This window comes from Gastrolobium bilobum, unplaced genomic scaffold, assembly GCF_033153095.1.
Source record: "Gastrolobium bilobum isolate Gb01-03AN ecotype WA unplaced genomic scaffold, APGP_CSIRO_Gbil_v1 utg2745, whole genome shotgun sequence".
NCBI classification, from domain to species: domain Eukaryota; kingdom Viridiplantae; phylum Streptophyta; class Magnoliopsida; order Fabales; family Fabaceae; genus Gastrolobium; species Gastrolobium bilobum.
In genome coordinates, this window is record NW_026896065.1 from 111,462 (window position 1) to 139,162 (window position 27,701).

At 33.2% G+C, this 27,701-nt stretch overlaps 3 protein-coding genes across 3 annotated transcripts; 2 read left to right on the forward strand and 1 right to left on the reverse strand.

Annotated features, from left to right (window-relative positions):
• Positions 1-9,583: 9,583 nt before the first annotated feature.
• On the forward strand, positions 9,584-11,124 carry LOC133297569 (uncharacterized). Its single transcript, XM_061496738.1, has one exon. The coding sequence runs from the start codon at positions 9,726-9,728 to the stop codon at positions 10,983-10,985; it is 1,260 nt and encodes a 419-aa protein (XP_061352722.1). The 5' UTR covers positions 9,584-9,725; the 3' UTR covers positions 10,986-11,124.
• A 6,086-nt stretch (positions 11,125-17,210) lies between these two features.
• LOC133297561 (uncharacterized) lies at positions 17,211-17,957 on the reverse strand. Its single transcript, XM_061496730.1, has 2 exons — positions 17,633-17,957; positions 17,211-17,269 (listed from the first exon to the last, which is right to left on the reverse strand). The coding sequence occupies exons 1-2, from the start codon at positions 17,955-17,957 to the stop codon at positions 17,211-17,213; spliced, it is 384 nt and encodes a 127-aa protein (XP_061352714.1).
• Positions 17,958-22,141: 4,184 nt separating this feature from the next.
• On the forward strand, positions 22,142-23,820 carry LOC133297566 (inorganic pyrophosphatase 1-like). Its single transcript, XM_061496734.1, has 4 exons — positions 22,142-22,286; positions 22,439-22,560; positions 22,672-22,873; positions 23,322-23,820. The coding sequence occupies exons 1-4, from the start codon at positions 22,149-22,151 to the stop codon at positions 23,676-23,678; spliced, it is 819 nt and encodes a 272-aa protein (XP_061352718.1). The 5' UTR covers positions 22,142-22,148; the 3' UTR covers positions 23,679-23,820.
• Positions 23,821-27,701: the final 3,881 nt, after the last annotated feature.

Sequence of the window (27,701 nt, forward strand, 5' to 3'; positions counted from 1 at the left end):
CATCTAATTCAGTAAGAATACATATAACACCTGACATTGATACTGACTAGAGCATCGAAGTGTCATTGCAGGTACCCCCAGTCAAGATCATCACACTGAAAGAGAACCAAAGTCCTCCCATCATCATCAACAACCCCCAACCCAGAAAACAGACAGCCCAACTCAAAGACTTCTAGCTTCAACCATGTGTGATTTGGTCCGATATACTATTTAAAAATATAGTTGATACCAGAAGCAAATCCCAGAACGGTTCCAAAGGAAAGCAGAAAGAGACACCTGTTACCCGCGAAAAATCAACTTCGTCGGCTACACCAATCTTCGTGCACCATGATAATCCACCCACAACCCAACACCTAGTGAAGCTTATCACGCAGCAAAGCAAAAAAATCGCCCAGCAGAATCGAGATTTAGCTCGATTGAAAAAATCACAAAAGAGTAGAGAGAGAAACCAGGAAAAAGGCAAAGAAAAACAAAAAGAACCTGAGAGAGAAGTTGAAAAAGAGTTTGAAAATTCTGGCAAGAGTGAGCCAGGACATGAATATTCGAAACAAAATCCTGGACCATCTGGTCAGAAAAAGAAAGGAGAAGAAGAAAAAGAAATCCATGAAAATTCTCAAGGGAATTCTAGGACAGTCTCACGAGTCTTCCATCCCTTCACTCCATGTATCATAAGCGCCCCCATTCCCGGTGACGTAAAAATTACCACCGAAAAGTATAACAGAAAGGGAGACTCGCAAGAACATCTAGAACAATTCCAGACGAATATGATGGCATAAGATGTCGCTGATCCAATAGCTTGCAGGCTATTCCCAACAACCCTGAAGGAAGTGGCACTCATGTGGTACTCCGCTTTACCAACTAATTCAGTTCAAAGTTGGGAGGATCTAACCAGTCAGTTCCTTGTACGATTCGCAACTAGCAAAGCGCAGTATAAATCCACACATGCCTTGAAAATTGTACGACAAGGAGCACATGAAACTCTGTGCGATTACCTTAATAGGCTTTTTGATGAAGCGCTTCTAGTAAGAGATTTAGATCCACAAGTTTCCCTACATCTTATCATAGAAGGATTGCTTGAAGGTCCTTTTTATATGTCATTGGCCAAACAACTCCCACGTACCATAGAGGAATTAAGAGCGCGGTCTGAAAAATTCATTAATCTTGAAGATTATAAACGATCGCGGGATACGTCTGGCACCAAATTATAATCATACCATTTTGAAAAAGATGTCCAAAAGAATTTTCAAAGACGATTCCGCGAGAAAAATAGAGGAAAAAGTTTGATAATTACACTCCTTTGAACACATCCAGAAGACGAATCCTGAAGGAAGTCTTCCAAACTGGTTATGTTCGCGTTGTTAAACCTCCACCATTGAAAAAAGGAGGACAACATGACGAAACCAAATTTTGTGAGTTTCATAATGATACCGGACATACCACTGACGAGTGTTTTGATTTGAAAAACACCATCGAAATACTTATCAGAGCAGGCAAACTCCAAGAATTTATTTCCGCCTGCAGACAGTTTAAAGCACAAAGAAGGCGCGATCGAAGTTCTGATCACGATCAAAATCCTGACCTGCAAAGGGCATATCCCAGGAGGGATTATAACCCTGCCAGGAATAACAATAATAGGAACGCGCGCGATGACCCCACTTTTTATAGACGTCAAGGAATTCCTATGCGGGATAGATAACAGGCAGCACAACAACATCAACTGCCCAATAATACTGCCGGAGTATTAGCCACCATTGCTGGTGGAACAACTGGAGGAGGGGATACTAGCTCACAACGTAAAATACATTTAAAATCAGTCATAACAGTTCGCGATCACGCGTAGCCATCTACATTATGCGTCAAGCGTTAATCCATCAGCTTTGACGATGATGATTATGGCGACATCATCCCAGACCATGATGACCCACTGGTGATTTCCACTTGCATGGCCAATCCCAGAAGAACATTTAATTCTAGGTTGCACAGATTTGATTGGTTTTTCCAGTGAATGTGTACAACCTAAAGGTACCATTGAAATGTGGGTCACCTTTGGGGTCATGCCTCTAGCTCATACTCTTAAAGTACGCTTTTATATTATCGATTATGCATCTGCATATAACGTCATCCTGAGACGTCCTACCATAGCCGCTTTAAAGGAAATCATTTCTATACCTCATCTTCTGATGAAATTTCGAGACTCCACTGGCGCTGTTGTTGCTATTAGAGGAGATCATAAAGCGGCGCGAAGCTGTTATAATACCAGCTTACGAGTAAAGTCAGCAACTCATCCCGTTGAGAAGGGAAAGGCATCCATCAATATGACTGACTTAGACATGCACGAAGATTTGCGCGATACGCGACCCCAGCCCGATGGTGAGCTAGAAGACCTTCAACTTGGTCCGTTACCTAAAAACATCACCAAAATCAAACGTCACTTACCAGAAAATGAGAAAAAGGAATTGGTGGCGGTATTATTAAAAAATAAATACCTTTTTGCTTGGACAACAGCTGATATTCCAGGAGTAGATCCTGACGTAGTATGCCATCATCTTACACTTGATCCTAAAGCCAAATCAATCGCGCAAAAGAAGCGAAAAATTTCTCCTGAAAACAACAGGTAGTTGATATTGAAGTGACAAAGCTTCTCGATGCAAGGATCATTAGAGAGATCACGTATTCCACTTGGCTATCTAATGTGGTATTGGTCAAGAAAGCCAATGGGAAGTGGCGCATGTGTACTGTAACACCCCGGAAAAAATTAGGAAACTACATAACTTGCAATTAGGGGTGTGTAGCATGCTTGAAATCCGAATTAAAATTATGTTTAGAGTGGAATTAATTTAAGTAGGAAAATTATTTTGTTGCTAACATAAGCGAGTATATGTGTATATTTTAAAAGATTCAAGACATTAGTTAAAAAGGGATAATACTACATTTAAATACAATATGGGTAGGAATCTTAATTATTAACTTGTGGGAACATGAAATAATAATTATTAGGAAATATATTTAAAGTAACACATACAATGAAATCCTAGATAATATTGGGTGAACTACATGAAACAACATGGCTTAGATGAATTATAGGGTTCAATCCCCTTATGGGCCACGACCCAAACCTTTTAAAATAAGGGTTTAAGTTAGCCCTATATTTCTCACCTATGATCCTTGATTGTTTTTAAAACAAAATATGAACCTCACTTAAGATTGGCCAAAGGGAGACACATGTCCAACCTTATCTCTCACCAAAGTTACATGCATGTAATTTTAATGGTTAATGGCAAACCTCATCACTTTGTCTCTCTTTATCTCTTCTTGTGCGCCAATAGGGAGATAGCAAATTTGTTTTGGTATCAATTTAATTGCAAACACTATTCTGCCTTCACTTATCTTATCCTCTTCCCATACGCTACTTGAGGAATCCTCAAAGCTGAACACTGATCAGTTTCTTGACCACACTCAGCCACACGTTATTTTCCTTCTCCCCACACTCATGACAAGAATCGCTCCAAGAAAGCTGATTGTCCCTATTTGATTCAGAATCATTTTAGTTCCCATCATACCCTGCCTCACTACCACAAGCCAAAAGAGATAGAACTCACAGAGGGAACTTCATCGCATCTTTTTTCTCCCACACAAACCGTGAATGACCTTAGAGGAGAACAACCATTTAAGCCTTTATTTCCCTCCCTGCATGCTCGGCTGAGTGGCAGTAATCAAGGAGAGTACCACATAAGCTCCTACTCCATCGTCCTCTCTTGCTCGACGGGAGACAAACCCCAAAGAGGTGAGATGTTTTTCTGCATCTTCTTGTTCCTCACCTCTAGAATCGATTCTCATGGGATTTTCCCTTGTTGCATGTGCTTGTTTCTGCCTTGGTTGCATTCCTCCATCCATTACATGCTGCTGGAGTGATGTCTTAGGACGGTGGAGGGTGAAAGACAACTCTCTATCTGATTGGTGGTCTGTTTGGTGTAAAAGCCAGAAAACGTAAGTAGAATCTCTTTGTCTTCCTTCAACCCTTGTTGTCCGAGTTTATTTGTATGTTAGAAGAATGTAATTTTTGTCATTCTTCTCCCTGGGTTTTGTTCAGCCGTACAACCATGGAGTTGGTGCATATAAGCCTTGTAATTAAATTGTGAGTTTTATTGTGGTTCATAGTAAAATTTGGAACTGCCTTGAGTTAAAAAATAAAAATAAAATAAATAACATTGTGTGTGAGTAGATAGAAGAGGGCAGTATGCTGAAAATTTTATTGATCATGCGTAGGTGATGTAAGTAATGTATGTTAAAGAAAAAGAAATTGAACTTCTTAAGTGATAGTCATAAGACCGAATTGGTATGCATATAGGAATAATGAGATTTTTGGCCAACTGCTATCGATTAATGGAATGAATTATAAGACAGAAAACTATTAACATTGAAGCATGATGACTCGGTTAGAAGACTAGGATTTGAGAGATGATAAATCTGAGTTTTAAGCTCCTCCTTTCTTCCCTTTATTTCGGTCACTACTTGCTTGAAAGGGAAATATATAAATGGTTGTAATTTCTTCTCATGGTTCTGTTTTGGGGCGTTGTTTTTATGTTAAGGAGTTGTGCATTGTGTCATTTACTTCCTCATGTTGTATAGCCGATTAAACTGTGCACCTTGATGCTGACATGTCTTAAGAATTGATGCTTGGGGTTTGGAAAATGGTCCCATCAATGGTTAGATTATTTCCTTAGACTAAGACTATGTACATAACCCTGCATATGTTAAAATTATGTAGACAGCATTTTTAAGCCTCATTAATGCCCCCTGAAATCATGTAGGATATGCTATGTAAAATGATAAAAATTATAAGCACATTGTGATGATAAAAATCGAACCTGCAGGCATAAATAATATTGGATTTTGAGCACTTTTGTAAATGAAAATTGGAAGCATATGTTAGGAACAAGAAACCGAACCTACATGCATGGAAGGCCAGGGTTATGTCACTGTCATCGATTGGTAAAAGAAGCTCTAAGGCAAAATAATTAAATTGGAACAAGAACCATGAAAACCGATTTGATTCAAGCATTGCATGTATTGATAACTCATGTAGACAACATGTAAAAAGCCTAATAGCTTCTGTATAAGTGATGTAGGTGGAGTTTTGTTAAAGAGAAATTATAAGCACCTAGTGTGGATGAAAACCGAGCTTACATGCATTAGAAACCTTGATGATGCCATATGATAACATGTGGTAAGTTCACCTTAGATCAGAATACGAATTCAGTCACAAACCATGGAACCGTTTTTAAATCAATGATTTAGGAGAATGGAAAAACTATGTAATGTATAGGAAAATTATGTCATAAATTCTGAATGGAACCTTGCATTTTGTAAATAAATAAAGTAAAGAAATTCTGTTTGGTACTTTTGATTAGGTTCATAAACCTCACGGATGTTGGACGGACTTGGGGCTGTTTTGATTAGAAAGCTAAAGTATCAAGCAAATGTTTGGTGGTGAGACCTATTGTGACTATTAGCTAGTGTATGGAATTGTGAATTGTTGCTCACATGTGCCTTGGACTGTATTCTGTTATATGTTATATGTATTCTGCCTATGAACGTGATATGGTAGAGATTCTGCTATGAGAAGTAATTGTTATGCGGCAGCTTGGTATTGAAAATACATGAAAGATATGCTATTATGATGATGATATAGTCATGCATATATGCATCATAATTCATCTTCTTCTTTTTGTGTGTGCGAAGCATATCATGGCATACAACATTGTGCATCCAGCTTGAAAGCCGAATTAAATAATATAAGTAAGCATATGATTGAGCACGCATCATATAGGCATCCTGCGGTACCAGGGTATGGGACACTTGGCTTCAGTCCGCACAGGCCACAGTTGGAATTCACCTTTGATGGGAGCCAATATAGAATCTCCACTGTGTATGTTAGTACGTGCACTGCAGTTCTATGAGCCTACATTACCATGGCGTTATATACACACTATGATGACTATGGCGTTATATACACACTATGATGACTATGGCGTTATATACGCACCATGATTAGTACTTTGACGTTATATACGCACTATGATTATGTTAGCATCTGTCCGGAAGATTATAGGTTGATGCGACTGTTTTGGAATTCTATGCCTAGTCTAATATTGTTGCTTTACTGGTTTTACTATCACACTACTGGGATTTTTCTCACCCCTTCGGGGGCTCAATTTTATAAATTTCAGGAGGACTTAGAAGCGTTTGAAGAGGTGTTTGATGACATGATCACATGAATAAATCTGTTTGAGTTATGCTGTGGGCAACCTTGCTGTTTGCTCACTGTTTCTGCTGATAGTATTCTGATTATTTGACCTTGTTGTATTTTCTTAAAGGATGGCATGCCATGATGTATATTCTGTTTTGAAAAGAAACGTAGCATGATTTTTTTTTATGTCTAGTATTTAGTTTGCGAAAATAATTCTGCTGTATTTAAAATTCGGATTTTTGAACCGTTGTTGCGAGCACTTTGCGAGTTGTCGTTCTGGGGCTACAAACCTCCGAATGAGGTATAATTTATATGTATATAAAGCCCCGGTTGTGTTCTTTCAGATTATATAAAGATTAAGTTCAAAGCTTATAAGCCCGATTTACTATGATTTTTACAAGTCAGGTCATTTTGGAACTTTTGTACTGATTTATCTTGTACTTTGCGAGTTCTGTTTCGGGAGCTAGACACCTCCGAACGAAATAATTTTTATATGCACGTAAAGCCCCGGATGTCTAGTTTCTTCGTAACAAAGAATTTTTTTTAAGCTTTTGATTTCGAATTTACATGATTTTTGCAAGACAGGCTGTTTTCAAGAAAATTCAGAGTTGCGCAACGAAAGCCTTTTTAAGATTTACTTGCTGTTTTTAGATTATGAAGTCAGTTTTCCAGGCAAGATTTTAATTGGTAACATCAAAATGTTGTTTTAAAATAAGAATTTTATACGAAAACGCTGCGACTCTAATCAATTTTAGCAGACGCTTCCCTTGGACAGATTGGCACGGACAGATTGTAATGGCATGGCCAGATTGGTTGTACTTTTCTGTATTTCAGGACAAGTTAAGATGGAAGGATTCGATCCTTAGATTAGTCCAATTTATAGCCGTTATACTGTCTGTTAGACTATACAGAATGGTATAAATTACCATATTCGTATAGTCATTGGTCATTGATTATGGTCACATGGAATTTAATTTGAATTTCTATACAGGTATGAGACTGTACAATTTATAGAAACAAGATATATAATATAGATATAGCAACTTGTAGGAATAATTAAAAAGGAAAAGTTGTCTCAAGAAATTACTTTGCGTAATTAGAAATTTTTGTTAAGTCTTCCGCTACTTTAATCAAGTTTGATGCATTTTTATTACCATATGTTAGTTAACAATCCGATTTTCAAATTGGGGCATTACAAGACTCCCCATCGATCATGATATTCTTCTATTTGAGTCGTGAACAGACCATGATCCTTGTCATTGTCTGTAGAACTAGCATCCTCAGCCAAAAGATGATCTTCCATTGCGATATTATCATCATCGTCATCATAATAGTCGTCATCCATAACCCAGGTAAGGTCATTTTCATCTTCCTCAAACATGTTAACAACTGGAGCAGCAAATGATGATGCGTTACGTGGAGAATTGAAAACAACTATCCTCATAGGTAAAACAACATCTTCTATTCCGGCAATATCCACATACAACTCTAAGAAATCTTTCCTTGACTGGTTGAAGAATTCTTCCATGATCATATCTATGTCTTCATCTTCCACCACTTGCAAACTAATGTATTGTTTAGATTGCCATAATCTTGCCGTGACCAGAGTGATAGATTAGTTACCTTAGAGAGCTAACTTATGATGAATCTCTGATGCAGTTTAGCAATTGTTGAGTTGCGCTTGATAAGTGTTGGCTTTTTTTCGCCTTTAAAAACTACATCACGTCGACTTTCAACTTTCATACCATTATGATATAAAACAACATGAATAGAATCAGAATGTGAACTCATTCTTAAATATATAAACAAAAAATAAATAAAAGAGAGCATGAAAAGTGTGGAGAGGAGGTTTATGATAGAGAAGAGTGTGGAGAGGATAGTGTTTTTTTTTTTTTTTTGGTTGAAGGAGAGGATAGTGGTTTAAATAGGGATAACTGAGCCAATCACATTTGGTTAAGGCAAAAAGAGGGCTTGAGTCTCGCCTCAATTGGGCGAGACTAGTTTCGCTTAGCTTGGGCGAAACTCCCTTCCTTATTTCGCTTAATTTAGGTAAAACATGTTTTGCCTAAGTGGGGCAGAACTGAGTGCAATACATCTGTAAATTGGTTCAAAACGGTTATGTATCCGTTAATTATTTATTAAAATAATCATATGTAAATTTTTTTGCCTTCATACTTCTATATGTGTATAGAATATAATTTCGTCTCGTATAACATGAAAAATTTAAAACCCATATACATATGAAAATGTTACATTTATTTTTTTTCATTTTTGAACATTAATTTTATTAATTTTGAATCAAAATAAAATTAATAATTATAAAATAATATCAAATGAGAATTGTTAGTTGGATTTTAATAAGCTAGAGATCATTTATAAAAAAAGTGATAAATATCTATAATATATATATTAAAATAATAAATATCCTTTTAAATATGAAAAATTATGTGTTAAAAAATAAAATCAGATAATTATAATTATTTAAAAATTAAATTGAAAATGTTAATATATTATATACATTCAATTTTTTTTTTGAAAAATTAACAAATAAATTTTCTCCCAAATATCTCATATCTTATTTTAATATAATTATATTATGTGAGAGAGTTTTAATTATTCATAATTTTCAATAATAAGTTAATAATCAATAATTAAAATGATTATTTTCTTTCGTTATACGAATATAATCATTAAAATTTATGAATTTATTTGTTTATAAAATAAAAAATATCACTATAATTATTAACAATTGATTTTATAGAAAGAAAAGATATTTAGTAGATTTTTTTCTGCTATACTCGTATAAAAATAAGAGAGTTTTGTTATAAAGAAAAAAAAAAAGAAAAAATTAGTGAAACTTATTAATTTTTATGTCAGTGTGTTAAAAAAATATGGAGCAGAAACATTAACCCCTTTATATAAAAATATTTTAAACCGTGTTAAAATGAGAAAAAAATCATATTTACATTTTAATGTGGGAAAATATTAGTCTCCTTTTACATGAGGTAACTTATCTCATTTTCTCTCACGATTTCTGCACTTTACTTTTTTTTTTTTTTTTTAATGGTGGGACCCACCTAGTTTCTCTCTACAACGTAAGATATCTATCTTATGTAAAAATAGATTAATAAAACCCTTGATATATAATAGGAAGATTAAATAATTTTTTGGCAGGAGATTTTAAAATTTTCACAGTTCGCTGCATGTCTGAATGTCGTTGAGGTTGGTGTCTGCATAGCTGATTACTGATTACTGGTTACCCCTCTCCGCTGCCTTCGTGTATCATGTTGCTTTATATTTTTATTGTAACTATAATTATATTGTGACTGTGAATATTAGATTAGAGATATAGAGGTTCTTTTTTTTATAGTGACTGCAACATGCTTGATAAAATGCGTGACAGAATGCAATGATCTTTTTATAGCCTTTGGGATCATAGAGCTTTTTACTATCCCTTTTAACATAGCAGGTAGTAATGGCTTCTAGATTTCGGGGGCTGCTTTACAGTGGAAACTATTTCAGAACCAACAAATGTGTAGGTTTTTACCTGAACTCAATGCTTTATCACTCTTCACAACATGTTTTTGACTTGCAATGGTATCAGAATGAGTTTCCAAGGATAACAAAGTTGGCTGATTTGCTAGCAAATGTGGATGCAATTGATGGAAGACTTGTTGATATAAATAGTAATTCAGCCATTTTTGATGATGGAATTGAGCATGAAATGTGTACCTTCAAGTCTCTTGTTCGGGTGTTTATTGGGTCTCCATCTGTTCAGCACAAAATGAAACATGTTCTGGCCTCCTCCAACACTGATACACAACACGATTCATTTACTCCTTTCTGTAAAGCAAGTGAAAGAGAACCTTTGGTAATTGATTCACTGACCAAAGTGAGCAACTTTCTCAGTGTTTCTGCTCAACAAAGGAAGTTAGTTCGTTTTAGAGTGTGCCCACAGGTTACCCAGCACCGTATATGGACTGGTGCACTTGAAGAAATTCTGAATAGTTTCAAAGTCGATTTGGATTCTTTGGGTTCTCAGGGCTTAAACGAAGGTACTATGTTGTTGGGTCAGCAAATTGTTCATAGCTGCCTTAAGTTTCTGACTGAAACTGCCCTTTTTTCTGACCCTGACTCTTCTTCATGGATGAAGCTTTTGCCTTCCAAAACTGTTAATTTTTCTGATTCCCAGAAATGGGAAGATGTTCTAGGGATGTTCAATGATCTAATCAAATGTTGTAGAAGTGAAACGAGATTAAAGTTGCATGTGGATAAGGCTGAGGTCATGAAGGAGGGGCTATTGCATATCAAGGATATTTTTACTGACAACAAAGTTGGATACAAGGAAGTTCGACATCAAGAAAACCTAGTGCAGAAGAAGCTTTCCAAAACATTGGGTCACTCATCTCGTTGCTTATTCACTCTATTAATGTATTACCTCTACGGAAGAGTTACAGATATTGAATTAGATATGCGTGGTGGGGTTTATGGAAATGGAAGTGACAACAGGTTTAGCTTGTTAATGGGAAGAATTTTGACTTCAGATAGTGAGAAGATGGTTGGGCGTGGTGTGAAGCAGTTGGACAGGGCGCTTGGGCTTTTCAAGTTAGTATGGGAAATGGCTGAAATGAAAGGACATTTGGACCTGCAAGGCCATATGTGGTGTGTTGGAGCACACAATAGGATGCTTAGGTACAGAGGAAACACTTACTTCGTGCATGGCATTTGCCTTTGATCAAAGATATCACAACATCATTTAATCATCAGTGCCCTAACCATGGAGGGATTAGGATGGGTGATCTCCTCCCCTCAATTGCATTAAATCTTTGTCTTAGACTACATTAAGACTTACAAGAAAGGTAGTGTAGCAAAAATTTACCCCATTTTTCTTTATTATTCCTCATGTATGAACAAAAGTTGAAGAATTATTCAATTTTGGCTACGTATTGACCCACTATTGTGTTGTCCGGTCCAAGTCATTGAGAATTTCACTTTCCTTGTTTCCTCTCACAAAATTTTCTGACTTTGTCATTGTTAATAATCCTATTTTATGGTGCTAATCAGTCATCAGTTAGCGGTTGCCAATAGCAACCCTAATTCAGAATTTGTTCAGGTCAGGTAATTCATTTGACATGGATTTGTCTTCACGAATCAAATTTGTTTGTTTGCCAGTTTATGTAGGGAACCAAGTAACAAATATGTGCGTGTTACATAAACTGGATAGCGTGAAACTTAGAAGTTTATTTTCTGTTGCTATAAATAAATTTTCAATTTTGCATTATCCCTTATACGTAACCATTTCATTGACTGTACATGTAAGGATAATTTTAGTATTAGATTTTGAGAGGATGACTAAGAGAAAAATGGAGAGTGCTGATATAATGAAGCGCTCAAAGTGCATTTTATGCACATCAAATACACTGCGGATCCTGCAGTTTTACTTACCAGTAACTGCTCTATTTTCTGTGCTGTATTCTGATTCTGATGTAAATGATTCAGTTTGAATGCTCAGCTTCTGCCTAGAAACTTTGTTCTGCACTTATTTGTTGGGGCTAATTGCTAAATGTTGTGGAATTGAGGCAAAACCAGCAAGCAGGCAATGCCAAAATAAGGTCTATGCAAGAGAAATATAAAATTGTAAATAACTATTCTAATCCAAAAGTTTAAGTTGACAAGTGACAAGTAATACACTCTCTTACATAAGAGTTTTTTTTTTTAGTTTTATTGTGTTAAAAAAAATTCTTTAATATTTAATTATTTATTAATTGAACGGGGACAATTGAAATTAAACTCATCACCATTTAGTTATGTCGGTTGTGATACAATGTAAAAAATCATTTCAACTCTAAAGTTTAGACTTTTATAAGTTGATTCTTTATAAAAAATATAAAATACAAAATACAAAATGACAAACTTTAACTCAATATGGGCATGAATTGTTCATTTATTTAAGGGAAAAATTATATTTATAAACTTTTTACAAACTACATTATGTATTTTCGAAAATACATAATGTAATTTATAAAAATTTATCAAAATGGATCCTTGACGGGCAATCCAACCTAACGCCTCAAAATAAAGTTGCATTGTACAAAATTTTCTTCAGTTTTGTCCAACTTCACCTGTTGCCATATTAAATAGTTATTACCAAATATGCAGCGGAGAGGTAGTGTTTTTCATCGTCTAAAGGAAAAAACGTATCAATTTGTTGTTTGCCCCTCTAAGATAACAAGTATAACAAATGTTGGATGTAAAGGGAAATTTTTTAAAAATTGTAAAATATTATAAAAAAGTATTTTTAATACATTTTTCTTATAAGAAAAAGTATTTGTCATTTTAAATGACATAAATTTATGTCATTTTAAGTGAGAGATAGACACAAAATAAATTTTTTTATTTAAAATTAAAAAAAACCACCCACTTTCTCCCTCGTGATTTTCATTCTTTGTGTCTATCTCTCTCTTAAAATGACATAACTTATGTCATTTAAAATCACAAACATCGAACCCTTTCTTATATTGCCTACTATCCAGTGATGGAACCGAGGGTTTAGATGGGCAATCGCCCTCGAAAGTTCATTCAAAACTTTAATAGTGAGTGTTATTTATATAATTTTTTAAGATTATTATTAGCCTTAAATTATGAATATTGCTTTATTTTTATATATATAAATAATTATAACTAATAAGAAAGAATATATAGACCCAATGGGTGCAACTCAGTTGGTTCTTTGGCGCTGAGTTAGTGGGGTTGGACATGTGTTCGATTCCCGCTGAATGCATTCTTGGGGAGGGGGCTGAACCTTTAGCCATCACTGACCCCCGCACTCCGGATTAGTCTCATAGCCGGCTCAAAGAGTCGAAGCTTGTGGGAATACCGGAGGGAACCAACTCGCCTCAAAGAGGTAATTAGGGTTGGGTAACTCAAAAAAAAAAAAAAAAAAATATACAGTGATAATTTCGCCCCCATTGCTATTATCACCTAAATTGTTACACTTGCAGGAAAATAATTATAGGGATTGTAGATATAGTTCTATTTATTATTTCCTTATGCTTATTATGAGTAGTTAATACAGATTATATATAACTGTGCTGCCAGTAAATTTTGTATATCTCGAGGATCTTTTAAAAAAAAAAATTATTAACCACAAAAGAAAATACAAGATGCTTAGATTTGATTGATGGTTTTATTATATATTGCACCGACACGGAACATCAGATACAATATGATACGACACTCGGATGCGTTAATTCTAAAAAATATTATATTTAATATTAGGACATGTTTTGATATTAAATAATATTTTTAATTTATGTAGTGTATATTATATTTAATATTCAATAATTTAACAAAAAAATCAAGCTGAACTTATAATCTCCATCAATTTTGCAAAGAAATATAAAAAATCATAAATATTTATATTAAACTCAATAAAATGGTAATCGCAATCCAATGAATCTAATAGATAGAACTAAAAATGCAACAATCAACGTAACGCAATGCAACATTTGAAATCTTTTTTGAGTCTCTACAATACATCTTAGAGTGTAGGAGTGTCAATGAGTGTCAAAAAGTATAAGATATAACACATCAAATTTTTTGAAATATTGGTGGATCATGTATTTTATCTCCCCTAGCTATCTATCCAACGGCATGTGAACGAATAATGTACATATATTCCTCTTATCAAGTTTTTAAGCTTATCTCTTTAAACGAATATATATGCGGCATAATAATTGATCACCTTTCACAGAGAACGGATATAATTTTTGGGTTTAATATTTTTAATGTTGTAAAAGATAATTTATTTTCTACATATACAAAAAAAATATAAGATCCATAATTTTTCTTTTTCTTTTTTCTCTTCACATTGATCTGCATGGGTCCTATATATTTTTCTGTATGTATAAGATAAATTATCTTCTACAATACAAGAAACATTAAATCCATAATTTTTTTTATATGAACTTATTTTTAAAAAATATAAATAGCATTTTTAAATTTTAATCAATTGAGAAAATAAATTAAAATAAAATAAATACACCCTTACTTGTACATTTTAAAAATAAACCAACTTTACATATCACAAAGAGTAAATGGCCAAACTTTTGACTGATTACTATATTGCACCCCACTTCAACTAACTATACACATCAATCATACAACATGAAAAGAAAAGAGAGGGAGAACACACCTTTAAATATTCTGGTAGTGGTTGATATTTCTTGGCTTCAAGGAAGAAGTGGAACAAAAGTGATTTTTAGTTTCAATCACAAACAATTGAAAAGGAGAGTGGGGAAATGATGGGAAATTCTTTTGATATTCATATATATCCCATGCAACTGATATTCTTTGTCACGTTAGGCGCCATTATTTGTTCACATTGTTGCGTCAACGGCAACGTTTGCAAAAAGAATGCCAAAGCCATGATCTAAGCTGGTGACATGTTAGTGTGAGTTTTGGACACAACATACCTCACACTTTGCACATTATCTCATCTAAAACTCATCACAATTTTTTTTTGGTTCTTTTAGTTTTTTTTGTTGTTGATATATTTTAATTAGTTCATCGTTTCACGACTAGTATGATTCGAGGCGAGTCCTAGAATTAAGATTATAAATCTCTTCTAAAAACAATATTGAAAAGAATCAAACACATGCTCTCAATTTTACCTGCTCAATTTATTGATATCAACGGAGCTACCATAATAAGTGTCTTTTAGTTTATTTGATCATTAAATTTGACACCGCATTCCCCAAATATCATGATAAGTTTTTTATGGCTAATGCAATCTTTTTGTCGCAATCTTTCCCTTCTCTCTGTTTGAACATTAACTTATATTGCCTTGACGTATCGAATTGAAAAATGTCAAATTAATGACACAGAGAAAAATGTTATACATGTATTTTTTTTATTACTCGAGTATAGCACTAACATTATTTTTATCGTTTCAGCTTTTCATTGTAAAGCTCGACACATCACTGAGCACTATTTCTAGGTGCTAATGCTACTTTCAATATTTTTTTTTAGGGTTTATCATCTATTATTTAATATGACCACAAAAATTTTCCTATACACAGAACATTTTGTGGGGCCCGCAGCAAAAAAAAAAAAAAAAACTCTGGCACGCAAAACGAATCTCTATAACATAACACAATCATTTTTCCTACAACATAACTCTTATAAAACCCTTTTTTTTAATGCATTATTAGTTCCTTTCGCATTAATGATATGAACAGCTTGCATAGGGAGAGTCTTGCACATAGAGAGTAGATGAAGTGGAAATGATATAGAAACTAACCAGTGGCGGTTAGGGGTATGAATAGGCTGAATTAGATTATCTTTTAACTTAAATAAATTAAATTTGTATAAAATATTTTATGTTTGGTTTGATCATTTAGTTTTGAATATGCTAAAATTATGAGTCTAGTCTGACCTATATTAAAAAAAAAAAGTCTGTTATCAAAAAAAAAAAAAAAAGTCTGACCTATTAATCCGTTTAATCCTATTAAGTATTCAATAATTAAAAAAATGACTAAAATAATATTATTTTATTATTTAAAATTATTAAAATAAAAAGTTATTAATTTTATTTAAAATAAATAATATGATATAAGCTGATGTGTAGGTTTATAGCCTTATAGGTTAGGCATATAGAAAAAAGCTTATGGCCTCTTTCTAAATAGACTTTTTTTTATCTGAGCCTGTTCTGTTTGACTATATGTAATAAGCCGAATCATAGATTCTTATTAGATCGGCTGACTCATTTACATCTCTAGTAGCAATAAGTTTTGGCAATTTGTTTGATATTATCGTTTTAAACTTTAATGACATTATTAAAAAGAAAAGGTTGGAAATCATTTAGATTTCATGTTTCATTCTCTTTTCTTTTTGCTTATTTGTATAACATCCTAAGACTAGGAATACATAACATCATAATGAAAATTAAAAAATGACAATGTGCTCTTTTGAAAGGCAATCACAAGATGTATCGGGTCTCTGTTTTGACATTACCAAGTAATAATGGGGGACATGATCCCAGAAACACAATCAGATGATTGCCAATCGCCAAACGAAACACGCTAGTCAATGATTTCAAAAAAGAAAAAAGAAAAAAAGAAAAAACGCTAATGAATTATCAAATATGTAGGATAAAATCTGTTGGTAAGTCAAAACCAATAAATATACGGTTTGATGTTTGTCATTTTAAATGACATAAATTATGTCATTTTAAGAAAGAGATAGACACAAGAAATAAAAATCATGGGAGAGAAAGTGAGTGGTTTTTTAATTTAAATTTTAAATAAAAAATATTTTTTTGTGTCTTTTTCTCTCTTAAAATGACATAATTTTATGTCATTTAAAATGACAAATATGTTTTTCATAAATATATAGTAAAAATAAAATATACAATCATTATCTTAATCATATGGGATGTGAGTAAAGAAACAAAAAATGCATTATAGTCCTCGATCGGAAAAACATTTCTAACTGCACGCAGCGCAATTCTTGCGTCCAATGATCGTCAATTAATTTTTATTTTCATAATTATATTTTACAATTTTCCTCGTCGGCGAATCTTGTAGCAGGAATAAGATTATTTTTTTGGGCCGGAAGGTAACAAATAAAGATGAATTTCAGTTGGTTAGAAATTGATAAAAAAAAAGACGATTAATTTTTTTTCCTACTAGTTAGATAAGTTTTCCAAACAATAAACTGAAACTTCAAAAAAAAAAATTAATATTCTTAAATATTAAAAATGTTAGCTTCTAAAAATATTTAAAAAATTATATCATAAGTATATATCTTTTAGTTGAAACAAACGGGCTCATTACTATATAAAAATAAATTATATTTTTTATTAATAACTCATCTAAATTAAGAGATTGGTTATTCTATCTATTTTTTTCTTACCTATCTTATTTTTTTTTTTTTTTGGATAACTACCTATCTTATCTACTTACACATCTTTAATATTATTGGATCGGAATCTCAAGATGAGAGACAAATAGTGAGATTCTGATATAATAATATTGAAAATGAGTAGATAAGTTAGACAAAGAAAAGATAGGTAGAATATCTTATTTCTTAAATTAATTCTTTTTTTTTTTGTTTTTTGTGAGAACATTAAATTCTTGAATACACTTATTGAGGGTGAATCAAGTTTCCATTCCTCATTCTTGAATCTTTGGTTGAAGTTACTTCCAACATGTCTAAGGCAAAAAACATGGTACGCCTTAGGAGGCTGCCAATCAAGATGTGGGTTTGCAACAGCCGATAATATTCCACGGTGCCGATCTGAGATTAGGCATATGCCTATTTTTTGAGTGACATACAAACGTATACATGACAAAAAATATTCCCATGACTCCTTCGTCTCACCTTCTACGACTGCAAATGCCAAAGGTAATACTTCATCGTTTCCATCTTGCGTTGTGGCAATCAATAATGTACCTTTATACTTCCCATATAAATGAGTGCCATCAACTTGTATAACAGGTTTGCAGAAGTTGAACGCGTCACAACATTGCTTGAAAGTCCAGAAAACTCTATGGAAAACCCGGTAGCCATTCACAACACGATGGTTTTCCATGTAGTCATTTGTTTGAATGTGGTAAACAGAACCCTCCGAAAATGTCAGCATGTAATTAAACCATTTGGGCAAATAAGCATAAGACTGGTCCCAATCGCCATAGATTTTTGCCATGGCTTTTTGTTTAGCCTTCCAAGCTTTCCTGTATGAAATAGTAAACCCATAATTGTTTCGAATTCTTTCTTATATCAAGCCGATCGATACATGTGGTTCTTCCTTGACCATATCTGTCAACACAATACACATTGGCACATCATTGTATATTGAAAGTGAATATTAACACAAGAGACACCACAAATTTATTTCGACAAAATACACTCACCTAATATAGTTGAAGCAATGAAGGCGGAATCAAGATGTCTGTGATCTTGAGACAAGTTACAAGTGACACAATTGTGAGGTCCCTCCCATCTACTCACAACCCACATTAATCCATTTTTTGGTTTCATTGCCCTCATTCCCATGGACAACCCGACCATAGTCCTTGCACCTCAAAACTAGCTTCATAGTCGTGCTCTCAACAACAACAGCTTCTTTATTAATTTTCATACAATATGACTTCACAGTCATTTGCACTGATTCCTTAGAATCAAATTCTTGTTTCACAGACAACTCATCCCCAATGGTCCATGCACCACGATACTCTCTCTCGTTGTATTCTCGATCTTCTTTGGGATACTCATAATTAATGTATGAGTAATGTGATATTCCATTCCAAAATGGAGATACATTAGGACCTACATTAGCGGTCACATTGGTACCTATGTAACATACAAACAACTAAATCGTTAGTTGAATACGTTGCAAATATTTTTAATTTTTTAATTTAAATCACTTGTCAACTAACCTTCAACGACATTTTCATACCCAACAATACTCGATGTGGTTTCATTGACGTTGTTGTGGCATCCCATCGGCACATCGTCGTCATCTTCACTATTCGACTCATCGTCATTATTTTCAGCTGCCAGGCACGCATCCTCTTCTTCTTCTGGTTCATCATCGTTCTGATCATATGTTGGAATGTCTTCATCATCAAATATAGCAGCGTTGGGCACTACTGGAAGCACAGATGATGATGCATTCCTGTTCAACATATCAATGTCTGGTGCTGTATTCAGATCAACTGACTGAATCGGTAATGACAAATCATCGGTATTTTGAAAATCTACGTATATCTCCACAAACTTTCTAGCATGGGTTTGATCAGTACTCGTTTCAGCTTGTTCCACAAAAATATCTAATATAATATCAACATCATCATCATCTGTAATTGATATTGCTGTGTATTCAGAACTGCCAGCAAGAGCTCTTACAGTGATTTCAGAAATATGTTGATTCCCTAGTAACCCCAATTTATGGTGAATGTTTGCTTTCAAGCCCTCAAAAGTAGTACCCCGTGTAATACGCATCGGTCTCTTTTCACCTTCAAATGTTACACCACGACGACCCATCACCTTTCTACCATTATAGTATATAAGTGCATGAATTGTTTGTAAATTTGAACTCATTTTTCCTGTAAATAGTTAAACAAAATATAAATGCAATAAAATTAGTAATGTCATAATAAAATAATAATTAAACGAGCAAATATAACATTGTACAAACCTTCATTGAACAATGAAAATATGTAATAGATCAACAACACAGCTTTCAGTTAACAAAACGGGGAAACACTTAGGTAAAATGCAGAAAGAAGGAAACGTTTAGACAACTTCGGGGAGTGAAAATGAAAATGCAGTTCTGGAAAGGTGTATGTATATGTAGGTTTTGGTCGCGGTGTACTAGAGAACATGTTATATCCGTGGCTGCATCAGAACCGCATCAAATGCAGGGATGTCATTGGCTGACTACATCGAGACGCGTCTGCATGACTACCGTTTCTAGACGCGGCTGGACGGGTTACATGTTCCTTCTGCAATATTCCCATCAATCACCGTGTTTGGTCGTGAAATGTGTAAAGGACGCAGTTTGTTTTCTATCACCAACAAACATGATCCTGTATGTGCCGCGTTCCAGTCCATCAATCAGAAAACATGATCCTGCACGTGTCGCGTTCCATGCATCAATCCGGTCGTGAAATGTGTAAAGGACACGGTTGGTTTTCCATCACCAACAAACATGATCCTGTACATGCCGCGTTCCAGTCCATCAATCAACAAACATGTTCCTGTCCATACCGTGTTCCATGCATCAATCACCCGGTTTGGCATAAAACTTGTAAAGGATGTGGTTTATTCACAATCACTTCTCAACGTGATACTCTATATAACGCGTTGTTCTGCATTACATAGGTAATTCATTTCACCGTGAAACTATGCCGGTGAAAGGTTATTAAAATTGCCCTACTAGGGTCAAAAGGCCCAATTATCAAATATGTAGGATAAAATCTGTTGGTAAGTCAAAACCAATAAATATACGATTTGATGTTTGTTATTTTAAATGACATAAATTATGTCATTTTAAGAAAGATATAGACACAAGAAATGAAAATCATGGGAGAGAAAGTGAGTGGTTTTTTTTAATTTAAATTTTAAATAAAAAATATTTTTTGTGTCTTTCTCTCTCTTAAAATGACATAACTTGATGTCATTTAAAATGACAAATATTTTTCACATCAATATATAGTAAAAATAAAATATACAATCATTATCTTAATCATATGGCATGTGAGTAAAGAAACAAAAAATGCATTATAGTCATCGATCGGAAAAACATTTCTAACTGCACGCAGCGCAATTCTTGCGTCCAATGATCGTCAATTAATTTTTATTTTCATAATTATATTTTACAATTTTCCTCGTCGGCGAATCTTGTAGCAGGAATAAGATTATTTTTTTGGGCCGGAAGGTAACAAATAAAGATGAATTTCAGTTGGTTAGAAATTGATAAAAAAAAAGACGATTAACTTTTTTTTTCCTACTAGTTAGATAAGTTTTCCAAACAATAAACTGAAACTTCAAAAAAAAATTAATATTCTTAAATTTTAAAAATGTTAGCTTCTAAAAATATTTAAAAAATTATATCATAAGTATATATCTTTTAGTTGAAACAAACGGGCTTATTACTAATTAATAATAAATTATATTTTTTATTAATAACTCATCTAAATTAAGAGATTGGTTATTTTATCTACTTTTTTATTACCTATCTTATCTACTTACTCATCTTTAATATTATTGGATGGAGATCTCAAGATGAGAGACAAATAGTGAGATTCTGATATAATAATATTGAAAAAATGAGTAGATAAGGTAGACAAAAAAAAAAGTAGAATATCTTATTCTTTAAATTAATTCTTTTTGTTTTGTTTTTTGTGAGAACATTAAATTCTTGAATACACTTATTGAGGGTGAATCGAGTTTTGTTCAAGCGCATTAAGTAAGAATTATGAAGAGGATTTACGCCCAAATCTGATGATTATGACGTTTTGGGCAATAGCTAATTCTTTAGTCCTGTGGTGGAACTTAATTTTAAGTAAACCCCGCAAGAATTTTTATAATTTTATGATAGCAATATGCAACTATGTTATTGAAATCATATTAAAATTGAGATGTATGTTTTCTATAACAGTATCGCTATTTTTATTAATTACTTTTGCGGGCCATTAATGAAATTGAATTTCTGTTAAAGCTTTATCACTAAATTATAATAATTAACTTATAATTTGACAACTAATTTCTAATTTGTTGAAGTGAGATCCATTTTCTTGAAGATTGTAAAAAATGGTAAGATTAAAGTGTAACGTAATTCAAACTGAAATATTACCCAGCAATTATCTTCAAGAGACTCACCGTGTGAACTATGATTAGATATCTTTATTTGCAAAATTACAAATAACAAAAAAAAAAAAATAGATTGAATATCTCATCCCATATACAACTCCAATTTTAGGTGGAATTTTCACCATGTGAGACAAGATAATAGAGATCCAATCCAAATTTAAATGTGGGATAAAACAGCACATGCATAATTGCATTTAAATTCCCTCGAATATTCCTTTTTTTATTAACACCTAAATCTATACCACACCCTCTTTGCCCTCCGATTTTTTGACCAAAATGAAGTTCATCACATCCAACGGCTCTGATGGAATTTGTTAGATACAGAAATCACAATAAGAATCTAATATAATATTCCTTCACTTTAGCTCCACGTTCACTATAAATACCCTTCGGAGAAACCCAAGGCAACACACGATTTTGAGAGCAGTACGTTCGAGACACCCAATAGGAATCTAATTCTTGGGAAACAGATTCTTTCTTCTGAGTTGTTGTGATTTTGTGCATTCGCTTTGTTACCATAATGGCTGGAATTGTGGTAGTTTTCGACTTCGACAAGACCATCATCGACTGTGACAGTGACAATTGGGTTGTTGACGAGTTGGGTTTCAATGATTTGTTCAATGAGCTCCTTCCCACCATGCCTTGGAACACTCTCATGGTAAGTTTTTGATTTGCTCCCATTTTGCGTTTCTAATTATGTGGTAGTCCTATGCTCTGTTCTTTTTCAAGAGTATATGTTTCTTTCTCTACAATCTACGTTGTTTATGATATAAATAACTTAGGCTTTTGTTTTTGGTTTTGGCTTTATAGGATAGGATGATGATGGAGCTTCATTCACATGGAAAAACAATTGAGGACATTGTACAAGTTCTGCAGAGGATTCCAATACACCCCAGAATAATCTCTGCCATTAAAGCAGCCAATGCTTTAGGGTATGTATCTCTTTCCCTTTTCTTTTTTTTCTTTTTTTTTTTTCTTTTTCCCTCATGTATAGACAAAGATTCGAGGAGGAAGAAACTTATGGTAGCATTTATAATTTTTAGGTGTGATTTGAGGATTGTAAGCGATGCAAATACTTTCTTTATCGAGACAATTTTGAAGCACTTGGGAATAAGGGAGTGCTTCTCAGAGATTAACACTAACCCAGGTTATGTTAATGAAGAGGGAATATTAAGAGTGTTGCCTTACCATGACTTCAACAACTCTCCTCACAGTTGCAGTCTGTGCCCTCCAAACATGTGCAAGGTGTGTGTATCTTCTATCCATACCTTTCATACATCCCTTACTATTAAAAAGGTTTTTTCGATAACAAAAATTATCCTTCATTCCTAAAAACCAGTAAGAAAATTTTACCTCTGAATGATGATATTTTAGATAGACTCAAATCTAATAACTATATGATATATAACAACAGAAGTTTCTAGAACTATTGCTTTCGATAAGTTGTTAACTATTACTTATCTTTGGTTCTCTGATTTGAGCCCCTGGATTTGATATTATCTTGGAAATTAAAAATTTACAAGATTTTGAAAAATGTTTAGGACCAAAGACTCTAGATATTAATCCATTTGATATCATTGTTACCAGTGATGGTTAATTGATCTAATTAAAAATAGATTGAAGTTTTCTGACGTGATTGAGAAACTTCTTGATTTTGACATTTTGTGACTAATTCTAATTTTTCTATGAACAGGGTCTAATCATAGAAAGGATTCAAAACTCAATATCCCGTTTTGCAAACAAGAGGTTCATCTATCTTGGGGACGGTGTTGGGGACTACTGTCCAAGCTTGAGGCTTAAAGACAAAGATTTTGTGATGCCAAGGAAGAACTTCCCCGTATGGGAGTTGATATGCAAAGAACCATTGCTTATTAAAGCTGAAATCCATGAGTGGAGTGAAGGAGAAGAATTGGAACAAGTTTTGCTGCAGCTAATTAAAAAAATTTCAATGGAGGAAAATACTTGGTTCATTTCAGCTGATTACAAGTTGCAGACTCTATCGGTCTCTACCCATGAGACTTTGGCTCATGTTCTTCCAGTACGGCAATAGTAACCTACCTTGAAGTTTCTTACCTACTTTACTTCCAAATCAACCTTTTCCTATAGTTACCAGTTTTAGAATCGGTCCAAAATAAAGGGCCATAATCCTTATTAAATACAAACATCAGTTTGCTCCAAAGCTTGCCGATACCATCCCTTAGCAGCTACTTGTTTAGATTTTTTTAACTGAACATGGGATATTATAATTTGAACATACGTCTTTTACCATTTTTGTTATATGTGATGTGTTACCATTGTTATGTTTGATGCGTGTGAAAGACAGGTAGATTATTAGTTTAACAGTTTACACTCAATCAAAGTAAAATTATATGAATTTTTTTTCAAATATTAGCTTAAATCTATTTTTTATTCGAATTTGGATTTTAGATTTGATTGGTATAAGATCTTTTAGGCATAAAGTTACTGGTGTGCCTGAAAGACACTCTTATTCTCAATTCAAATTTTTGTACAATCAATATAATTATCTTGTGTTTAGAATATTGATATTAATATGAGGAGATTGCAAGGTTTTGGGGATCCCTCGATTATTCTGAGTAAATGGATGAGGCGGCAAAGTCTTCTATTGATTGTAGGTGTAGGTGCAGGTGCCTTGAGAGGTAAGGTGAATATGATCATACTATTGATATTTTCGACGGAAAATATTTCCGCAAAAAGTTTTAACGAAAAATATATCGACTGAAAAAATATTTTGCTAAAATTTTTTGTGGAATCTTAATTTCATCGAAAGTTCCGAATGAAAAATTTTCCTAAAATTTTTTGACCAAAATGTTTTCGTCAAAATTTTCGTCTGAACACATTTTTATCGAAAATTTTGGACGGAGAACATTCCTTGAAGTTTTGACAGAAATATTTTTTTTAGTCAAAATTTTTGATGGAATTTTTTCCTTTGAAAATATTTAAGAAATCATTTTTGTCAAAACTTTTGAAGGAAACTAAATTCTGTGAAAATTTCTTTCTGTAAAATATTTCATCGGATAAAAAATTTCGTCCCCTTTCGATGAAAAGCATTATGACGAAAAAAAAAATTTACCAAAATTTTCATCATTTGCATCGTAGAAATTTCGTTGAAAATATGATCTTTTTTAGTAACGTGAAAAGTACATAAATAATTGTTAAAATTTTAAATTTCATTTTATTTGTAAAATAAAATAATTATATTAATTTAAAAAAAGATAAAATGGTAACAATATCTCATTAATCTTTCTTTTTTCTTTCTTACCATTTTTTTAACTCTCAAACAATGGAAGAGAATACCATTCAATTTTTTTCTCTTCCTTTCTCTCCCTCTCCCTTGGATCCCATTCTTTCCCTTCCTTTCCAAACACTTAAACAAAGCCTTAGGGTGTGTTTAGGAACTTGGAAAGGAAGGGAACCAAGAGGGAGGGAGAAGAAGAAAAATAAAAGGTATTTTCTTCCTTTTATTTGGAGTTAAAAATCACCCTTCAAACATCCTGATTTGGGGAAAGTTTAATGGGGTAAGAAGTGTATTGGAAAGTTTTACAAAAATTTCCTAATCGACTGTCATGTTACATGAGAGTCTGCTACGCACATAAATTAAATGTGAGATCCACTCTATGTTTTTTTTTTTTCTCCTCTCTCGTCTAATTTGGATGTGCATGAGAGAAGATTTTTTTTTATATAAAATGAGAGTCCATTTTCTCTATATTTTATGCTGCATATGTTCACTTAAATTGAGAAGTTTAAAATTTCGAAGGAGGAATATCTACATTTTTGGTTTAAATGGCATCGGATAGCTGGGGAAAACATAGACCATCTATCTAATCGAAGCATCTTTTTATATTATATTTTTGTGCTTATTAATTTATCTTTTAAAATACTTGAGGTACACAAAATTTACTGGCAGCGCACAGTCATCATATATATTTAATGCTAGGGCAGTCGAAAATATAACAAATATATAATCTTAAAAAAATTGTTTTAACCGTAACTAATTATAAACATAAGGAAGAGGACGATTATACTTATCATTAGGTAAGTTTACCAACTTTACAATTAATCTCATCACCGTTGGATTTGAATTAAATCTAACGGCCTATAATCTATATATATTTTAAAGTAAAACCATTTGTTAGCAAGTTTGCTCACGTGTCCTTTTCTTACGCATCCTGAGCTTTGTGTTCACACTACTTCAATTTAAATTTTTTCCTCTTTAAAAACTTTTCAATTAAAATAAATTTATTCTAAATTAATTTAAATTAAAAGGGATATTAATTCATTTTCGTGAAAAAATGGTGCAGCTTTTATGGCAGTTCAAATTTTCAATGCAACTAAATCCCACTACCTTCTGCCTTGGAAAATGTTGGGCATATTCATTTTGTATAAATAGAGAAGTTGTGTTTCTTATTTTTTTTGGCTTGCCTCCGATTTCTTTCTTCATTTGTGTTTGTAGAGATTGTTGTATTGGTACTATTTTTTGTTTACTTTGGCTTGCCTCCGATCCGTTTCTTCGTTTGTGTTTGTAGGGATTGTTGTATTAGTATTATTTTTGGTTACTTTATAAACAAATGATCTGAATTCGTTTTCATTTTTTGTATACTAATTCTCTTTTTTTTTGTTTTCTAGGGCGGAAGGTTTCATCGTATTTCATGCTGTGTAGTTCTTGCTTGTGTTTTTTTCTTCGTTCGTATGTGTAGCGGATGTTGTATTATTATTATTTTTGTTTACTTTATAAACAAATTGCTATGAACTCGTTTTCATTTTTTGTATACTAATTCTCTTTTTTTCAATTTCCAGGGCGGCGAAAGGTTTCATAATATTGTTACACATATAATTTTTCAGGTTAAAGAGGGAAGTGAACCATAATGTTACTAGCACGCACCTGATAACAAGATATTAGAGATGAAACAAATCCAAAGGCTCCGGTAACTCTGGGAGTGACTTTGTTGGGTGCCAATTGAAGCAGATCAATAGCTACCACTATATCAATGCATGCTTTGACAAAGTGCTAGAGTTCTTTCAAGGACACATGAAACTTTGGTAGGATTTATATTCTTCTAGACCATTGGCGGGACTATTTAGGTCTCTCTCTTTTTTTGGTTGCAATTATGCTTTGGAGTCTCAGTTTCATTGACAAGGATCTCATGTTTATGCAATGCAGCTGCTTCCTACTCCAGTCAAGTCCAAAACATCGTGAGCATAAAAGAACAGATGATGATGGTGCCTTTGAATTTGAAAATGATGGTGTGAGAATTTAGCAATTTGCAGATCAATAAAGTGTCTTTGAAATGTCATCATAGTTAATGTTAATGTTAATGTTATCACATTTAACTGTTCTTTATAGCAGAAAACAATATTTGTTATCCCGTATATCTACCAATTAATTGACATTATATGTGAATTCCAACAAATAAAACCAAGAAATGCTTATGTAAATGTGCTACACAAGTGGGTGGTCACTGGAGGTCATCATCAGAAATTTTGCTTTTCAGCTCTCGGTTTTAGATTGATAGATTTTGCATTTGAAAGTACCAAATTCAGATATGGCTGTCATACTTCAAATACAAAATCTATCAATCTAAAATCGAATTCAATTTATGGCTATTTTCGATGAATTCAGATCTTGATATATTTTCTTTGGATCCTTTTGTGTTTAATAATTTTTTGGGGTCTAATTTGTTGCACATGTCAAGAATCGTTGTGCGTTGTTGTTGTGGTTCTCCAGTGTGGGTTGGATTGTGGCTCTAGACATAGCACGTTCCTTGAAATCAATTAGAACGATGATGGGGTTAGATGCAGTGTGTTTGAACAATGAACAGTGTTGAAGAAAAGAATGAAGGCGAAGGCATTTTTGTAAAATTATTTCATATTCCCATCAATATTTTACAATTAACCAAACATACCATCTGTAAAATTCACCCAACATTTTCGAAAATATTTTTGCCTACCAAATAATATTTTGATAACATTCTTAAAAAATTCATTTTCCCATCCTATTCTCCAAAATTTTAATTCTCAAGTAAAAAAAAATTTCTCTCCTACCAACACTCCCTAA